Source organism: Miscanthus floridulus, chromosome 12 (genome assembly GCF_019320115.1).
Source record: "Miscanthus floridulus cultivar M001 chromosome 12, ASM1932011v1, whole genome shotgun sequence".
Lineage (NCBI taxonomy): Eukaryota > Viridiplantae > Streptophyta > Magnoliopsida > Poales > Poaceae > Miscanthus > Miscanthus floridulus.
The window spans coordinates 61,342,334-61,350,345 of NC_089591.1; the positions used below are offsets into that span (position 1 = coordinate 61,342,334).

The following is an 8,012-nucleotide window of genomic DNA, read 5'->3' on the forward strand; positions in this document are numbered from 1 at the left end:
GGTCGGGCAACATGTCTGCGGAGCCAAAGGAATCATGGACCACGCACCGTCCGAGGCACACCAGCCATTACGAACAAACGCCGCCGGGCCACGACGAGAGCCCGGCAAATCCAAGCCAACTGCGATATCAAGCCAGTCTGCCGGTGGGCAAGCAGAGCCAGGCCAAACCGAGCCCCGCACCCCCAAAGTTTTCCACTCGGCGCTCTATAAAACAGCCCGGGTCCCCCTCCGGGTTCACATTCCTTCCTCTCAGGCGGCAGGCCTCACCCTCACGACGTCTCGTCTCGTCTCCTGCGCGCTTCCGTTGCAGCTCCGCACCACACCATTAACGCCCTGCGTCTGCTCTGCTCAACGAAGGAGAGATCTTTCCGCGGTCTGTTCCAATCCTCCTCGCCATGCTAAGGAGGTCCCGCCACGGCGGGGTCCGTCTCGGCCGGAAGCTGCTCGGCCTGTGGCGATGGGCGCTCTGCGGCCGGCGCCGTCGCCGGGGAGGCTATCGCCGTCTGCAGCAGCAGCCCAGCACGCCCGAGCGCGCCGCGAGGAAGCTCGCGCCGGTGCTGCGGTGGGGCCGGTCGTTGGCGCGGCGTCTGAGGCTCCTCGGGTGGAGGGCCGGCGGGCACCGGATGCTGGGCGACGGCCGCGAGCAGGTGGTGACCACGCCCAAGGGGCAGGTGGCCGTGTACGTCGGCGGCGGCGGGGAGGCGTCGCAGTCGCTGCGGTACGTGGTCCCCGTGGTGTACTTCAACCACCCCATGTTCGGCGAGCTGCTCAGGGAGGCCGAGGAGGAGTTCGGGTTCCAGCACCCCGGCGTCATCACCATCCCCTGCCCCGCCGCGCGGTTCGAGCAGGCCGCGGCCCTGGCCGCCGCGGGGAAGAAGGGCTTCGGCAGGTGGTAGGCGGGCACTAGTCGTTAGGGGGTGGGGGGTGAGGGACACAGGGAAGGCCCCTGACCACCGCCGCCCGGCCGGCGGCGGAGGCGGATGGTGTACATGTGGGTGTTTCCATCAGAACGGGGCTGCCTAAGCCTAGCTGACTTTGTTCTTTCCATTCTTGGTCCTGTTTAACTGATGCATCCCATCCGCTACTCTTCTTCGTTCGTCGATGCCTATATTCTTGTCCCGAATACGCCGATTCATCTACAAACCGCTGGAATTTCCCCTGTATGCGATGCGCTTTCTCGCGGATCATCCAACTGTCGCTGACCGAGTGTGCTGAATCCTCCACGTTTTGCCAATCCCAGTAGTACTGGAGTATTACGAGAGCAAATGCTCTGTCTTTTTGTGTGCCTCGTTTGACCGCAAACTTCTCATGAAGCCGATGTCTCTGCTGCCTAGTGAATACGCCAGAATCAGATGCCCGGGAAAGCGTGCCATCCAGATTTCAGCGTGCTCGGGCGGTGAAAACGGTGCGCCAACCACTGCACGAACCGTACCGTACCGTACCCCACGCCGGAATCAGGATGGATCGAGTCGGGCAGTTGGAGCACGCCGTTTCGGCCCCGCGCCGCTTTTGCACGCAGCACGCCAGCGCGCTGGCTGGCCTCGCTAGGCGTCCCTGTCCCTGTCCCTGTCCTTCTCGCGAGGAAGCGTGCGTGCGTGGTGACTGGTAATAAGCTCCGCCGTGTGTCCGGCGAGTACAGTGCACCGCCCTGGCCCCTGGCGCTGGCAGCAGGGAGCAGGACGAGATTTCCTGGCGCTTGGTCGACGGGGACGCGCGGCGGCTGCTGTGCACTACCAGAATTCTACGGCAACAATCATGGGATCGTACAAGGAGGCCGCTGTCCGTTCACGGGGCAAACGCGCCGCTGATGGCTCTCGGTGGCAAGGACCAGGGACCTGGTGCTCTCCCTCGCGGCTCGGGCGCGCAGGCAAGGCAAGGCAGATACATCCCGGTACCCGGCAGGCGGCAGCAAAGAACGGGCGCGCTCACCGTTCCGGCGTGGGGGCTGCACGGACGCAATCATGCGGCCGCGCACCACCACGCCACGCAAGCGCAGGCCAGCCTCCAGCCTCCAGAGTCCAGCCGGAGAGAGAGATAGAGAAAAGAAGATAGAGCCGCGACATCTCCCCGGCTTTGCCAAAAAGTTGTGATCGCCGTTTCGCGCGGCGCGCGTTGTGCACTGGCGTGGCGTCCATCACGACCCTTTTCGTCCTTTCCCCGGCCGGTCTCGCTCCTCCGCCTGGGGCCCAGGATTGGCGCTCCGCCGGGCCGGACCACGGGCATATGACATATCAGCGTTCACACACGCCCGGCCCGCCGGGTCTTTCATCAGAGGAAAAAAAAAACGATATCCTGCTGCTATGCATTTTGTTAGGCGATCAAGAAAGCCGAACTACTCCTAGAAAATCTGCCGTCCATCTTTCGGAAAAAGGAAGATATAGGAGTACGTCGTCTTTGCAGGGCGTACGGCTCCTTCGCGTCCCTTTTCAATTCCACCACCTCCGTTATGCTTGACTGTAAGCCAGAAGAGCGCAGCACGATTGGACAAGTGAGCAGACAAAGCAGCAGCTCATCACTGCTTAGATCCCGATGTCAGGGAAGGGTCACGGCAGGTACGAAAAAAATGGAGAGTTTCGTTACGGCCTATGCTATGCGTCATGGCAGATTGACATAGTTGAGCTGGATGATGATGTATATGAATATATCTATATCTGGACTGTGTTAGCGTTGGTTATGTGGTGCTATCCAGATCGAGACTGTATCGTTTCTGCAACACTAGGACGACAAGAACAGGACGACGCGGTGTCCGTACTCGTTGCGGATCGAGTCAAAACACTCCGTTTTCATGTGGTGGTAATGCAAGCTTGGAGTACTTTATTTTGACCTCGACATAGCTAGCTCCGGTAAATGTCAGAAAGAAATGGAAGACAAAGCATAGATAGACCCGGCACCCGGATGCGTGACGACCAGAGAGTATCGCCCCTGTTTTGTTTGGGTTTGTTGAGCTTATAAGTTATATTTTTTCAGCTAATAAATAGTATTTTTTCTCACACCAAATCAACCGACATTACTTTTAGACATAGCTTACCAGCCAATCAAACCCAAACGAACGGGCCTATATTCAGTGCGTCGGTGCTGCATACTACTACTAGCTGCAGGGTACGGTTCAGTCTGATGCGACGTGCAGGGATGGCCCAGCCAAGAACTACTGTTTCAGATTGATGAGTAGTATATAAGCGCAAACTGTACTCTCTGGGGGTGCAAACCGAACTCAGAGGGAATATTTAGGCAGTGTCACACGATATCGTTTATGAAAAAAGACGAGAGCAATCAACTAGGAGAAACAAGATGATGTTGTTTTGTTGTGGCCATGTTTTCTCTGTGGCAGCTCCGCCTGATAATGGGCTGTGATCCGGCCCCTAACCCCACTCCAATCCTATGTGATCAATTATTACACCCAGGCCGATCCTAGCACCTACTGATTTGTTTCAGCTCGGTTCAATCCAATCCTACACGTCGCACCATCCTAATCTAGCCCCAGCCCTTTTTGAATCCTCGGGCCGGATCCTAAATGCAATCTGAGGGCTCACACAAGCAAGCACATGTACAGTAATGCAATGAGTACAAGGCCCTGATTAACCAAATCACGGGCACGGCCACTAGCACTGATATGTTAATTTAATTTAAAAAGACGAAAAAAAATAACATGTAGCCGGATCCAAGTTTCTCCATCCATCTGCTACATATGTCCGTGCAAATTGATTTAATTCAAGAAAATAAGAAATAATGTCATGCAAATATGTATTGTCCTTCTCTGAATGACATAAGTCACAATTTCTTACTAACAATGCCATTGTAAGACTGCCAGCTGCATCTTGTAGAACTACCAGTTTTCTTCCAAAATAATTTGATCCTTGCACCTGAAACATAGCAACACTGAAAATCTTATTTCAAAATCTAAAATGCAAGAAACATGTAAAGTACTCATGCCTATCTTTGTACTAAGAAGACTATTGCCTATCTAAAGTAGCAACAACTATTGCCATATAGGAGAGTAGTAGAAGCAGCAGCTGTTGCAAATGACAGGAAATGAGTACAAGCACTTAAGCAGTAGAAAAACAGCAAGACATGATAACTTAACTGAAAAAACAGCAACCACCACACCTCACCATAACCAGCCCCACACATTAAGACAACACACATTTGGACATTTTCAGCACACATTAGGCATTGTGTTGTCAAAGCGGCACCGAAGCAGAACGGCAAAGCATGAATTAATTAATCACTAATTAACTGGTTACACACAGCTGCCTCCCAAGAAATAAACCTAAGTGAGCAAGTACATATATGAGCTGAAACACATGCATATATTTTTAATCGGCAAGAGCAAATAAGGATCAGCACAGAGATTAACTCAAAACTTCCAAAAGTACCGCTGATATGCTAGTGACCAAATGAGATCAATACAGTACATATATGCATGCATACCGAGACATCACATGAGCTAGCTCAAATGGCTTGTGAATGAACAAGGACAAGACGTTGCTTAGTTCAGTAAATAAGCACTTAAGACAAAATATGCAATAATTATTTAACTAGTGATCATTGTGTCATGGAAATGACAATGCATACAAATGAGTTCATGCACTGCAGTTCCTCTCACTCGAACTGCACCAGGCAAACCTGAAACCAGATCAAAGCTATGCACTGACGTGCTGCAAAATTCAGACAACACAATGCCTAACTGCTGAATGGAGCTACAAAAGAACAGAGCTTGCATGTACTGAATATATAGAGCAGGAAAATGACATGGAGCTGGTTTTGAAGTTAACATGGCTATAATCACAATTAATTGTGTAGATCATGAAAATATGTAATAACAGTTTTAGTAGCCTACAATCCAAATTAAGAATGAAAGCAAGCATTATGCTCTACCTTAAAAAGTTTCATATCACGGTACTAGTGTTGAGCTTAAGAAAAAATCATGTTCTTTACCAACTTGGACAGGACACACATGTTGCTAGTGGAGGACATTTAGCAGTAGCATTGTTGAAGTAACATATGTAGAAGAATAGCTAAAGTAAAATCAAAGCATTTCTGAATATAGGTACATTTTACTATTACAGTTCACAATCAAAGCATTGCTGACTACTGAAGCAATTAAACAATGATGGCAACTTTAGAATGCTGATGGTAAATAATAGGATAGGAAACAACGATATCAGCTAGTAGTTGAAAACAACTCATTCAGAGCCACACGGCGATTCAACTATATCTAAGACCTCATCAGTAAGAAAATGCCAGCTAGATACAACTACTCTAGTACTCTCAACTCTGCATATTCCAGATGAGTAAATAACTCCATAGCAGTAGTTGAAAACGACCGGAGCTTGCAATACTTGCACACAGCCTTCTCAATTCCATCAACGATTTCTGAGTCAACATAAGCCCAAACTTTAGCCCTCTTTTTCCTTGACCGGCCTGACTGATCAGTGAAGATAGCATCAAGACTATCCTCAACTTCTGCTGCAATTGCTGATGAAATCCTCTCCATAATATCAAACACTCAGACTAATCAATTAGAGTCCCCTGAAACCAATGAATGACAATCAATTAGATAGGATACTAAAGTAAGACGCAAAGAAGCTGAATTTCACAAAAAATTATAAGCCTAATTTGTTTTCATGATAATAGTACAGCTGACTGCAAAATGTTTGTAAATTTGTTTTCATGATTTACAAACAAATTTACAATGGAGCCACTTCTCTTTGCATAACGCAGCATTGTTGCAACAGATTGGTCATCATGAATATAATCAAGACCATTTTCAAGGTCAAAGCCGGGAATTCTATAAAAAAAATCCATCTCCATTTTAAAACCCTACTTCTTTGCCCATATCTACTATGTCAAAAAATGATGTTCTCTCAGTCAATTTTTCTAAAAATGCTCACTTGGCCACCATCATAAGAAAGTGGGCCTTCTTCTGAAAATGAACCCCCATCATGAATTTTAACCTGTGATGAAATCACCATCCATTCTCTGTGTATCAGCTATTAAAATTAAATAAACCCAGTACTTATTGAATAACACGTGTGTAATTGATAAATTAAAAGATATAATAAATGAAAGGAATCATGTAATACTAAAATAAATTTTATACTGATATGAAGATAACTTTGTACAAGAACTGAGAAAACAAATTTTAACCGTGTGCATCATAGCAGATAAAAGCATTGACCAATATCATAGATGGAAGCAGACCAATACAAATAAACAATCCGTTCTTAAGGAGATCAGTCTAGAAAGGTGTAAATAAAATAAAATAATCCATTTAGATAAAAGAAACGAAAAGAACATAAGCAGATCTGCACCTGTAGCTTTTGCTCTGGATTTCTTGAAGACGCGTGCAACGATGATCTGCTAACAAAAAGACAAATGGTCAAGTTCCAATCTGAGGAAATAAGCAGATAACGGAGAGGAGATAAGCTGCAGCATAAGAAAGAACCAGACCAAAGCTGCAACCCGCAACTCGCGAAACGGAGACGGCCTGCCGCCGCCTTCCGACCGTATGCCTGCGCGCACGATGAGAGGATGGAGTCGCGGGGCAAGACACACCCGCCGCCCCTGCTGCGCCGCCTGGATTTTGGTGCCGTGCCGCAACTTGGAGCCTCCGCCGAGGAGTGCACAACTGCACGAGGGAGAAATTACTGCTTTTGCGGAGCTTTATGAGGAGTTGTTGCTGGAGTGGGAGGGATTTTTGGCGCGAGCTGCTAATCTTTTGGCCCTAATTTGTTTTCATGATAATAGGGCCTGAGGAATCGCTGCTACCGCCGCCCTGAGGAAGCGATGGCAACGGATGGAGAAGCAATGCCGCTGATTGAAGGATCTCGGACACCGAATCGCTGCTGCTGCTGCTGCTGCCGCCGCCGCCTCCTCCTCAACCTGCGCCGCCGCCGCCCCTCGACTGCGACTCTGCGAGGGAGACGCCAAAGCCAGAATCCGTTTCCAGCATCCTCGGGCCGACCCTGTTCAGGCGATCCGTGCAACGACTCAGGCCATATCTACAGCCCAACCTTTTTACAAGCCAATCCAATCCAACTCCATCTTTTATTTACATGACCCATATGCAATCCGTAAAATTAGGCCCATGAGTTGGGGGCCCTTTCAGCCTTTGGATTTACACAATCCATTCCCAGATTTTACTTGTGGGAGAAAAACACTAACATGGCTGATAAGACGGACTAATAAATTCAAGCGAACAAAGCGATAGATTTCCACATATATAATCCTGGAGTACATCTCAATCTTAAAGATAGCCTAGCACACAAGATGGAGTTAGGCAAAGAAACTCGATACTGCTGATTCCTCGGGAGTAAAGACGATCAGCTGCCTGACTCCATCAGGGCTCAAACGAGTTCGAGCCAGACCCAGACACACCAAACTGTGACATAATATGAGAACTCAACAGTGCCTCCGAAAGGGTGTGAAGATTTTAGCCTGCAGCCCTCCAGTCCTAACTCCGCCAAAATTTTCTATCCAAGCACTTCGAAACAGCTTGCTGCAGATGCTTTCGTTCGGAACTCGGAAGCATGGCTAAATGAGGACCGAAGACCTGGGCCAACCAGCACGGCAGTTTCAGGGCCACAACGTTTTCCCATCAAAACCAGATTTTGGGCCTTACTTCGGGAAATGTACTGGCCCTAATATGAAGTAAATACTGGGCCTCGTCAACAGAATTATTTCATGACCACAAGTCCACAAATCGTGTGGAGGGCCCCTAACATGATTTCATGTCCGTGCAAAAATGAAGCCGAAGATTTCTAAGGCCCAGACTGAAGTATAAGCCAAGATGGGCTATATAGAGAGAGTAATCCATTTGACCCCAACGCACCCTGATTTTGAGTTTTTGGCAACCGTGTCCATTATCTTCGTGACACCCAAACCCCGAAGCTTCCACTCATAAAAAAAACAAACCCCGAAGCTGTGTACAGAGTACCCGTGTGTGTTTGAGGGGTGAGAACACTCAAGAGCTTTTTTACCTTTTAAAAAAAAAAGGAACTTTGTTTACCATC

At 48.6% G+C, this 8,012-nt stretch overlaps 1 protein-coding gene across 1 annotated transcript; it reads left to right on the forward strand.

Annotated features, from left to right (window-relative positions):
- Window positions 1-214: 214 nt before the first annotated feature.
- On the forward strand, window positions 215-1,131 carry LOC136497260 (indole-3-acetic acid-induced protein ARG7-like). The gene has a single exon (XM_066493058.1). The coding sequence runs from the start codon at window positions 396-398 to the stop codon at window positions 894-896; it is 501 nt and encodes a 166-aa protein (XP_066349155.1). The 5' UTR covers window positions 215-395; the 3' UTR covers window positions 897-1,131.
- The last annotated feature ends 6,881 nt before the right edge of the window (window positions 1,132-8,012 follow it).

What these genes read in the sequence shown, in the direction of transcription:
- LOC136497260 (XM_066493058.1), top strand. Translation starts at nt 396, where the DNA reads ATGCTAAGGAGGTCCCGCCACGGCGGGGTCCGTCTCGGCCGGAAGCTG.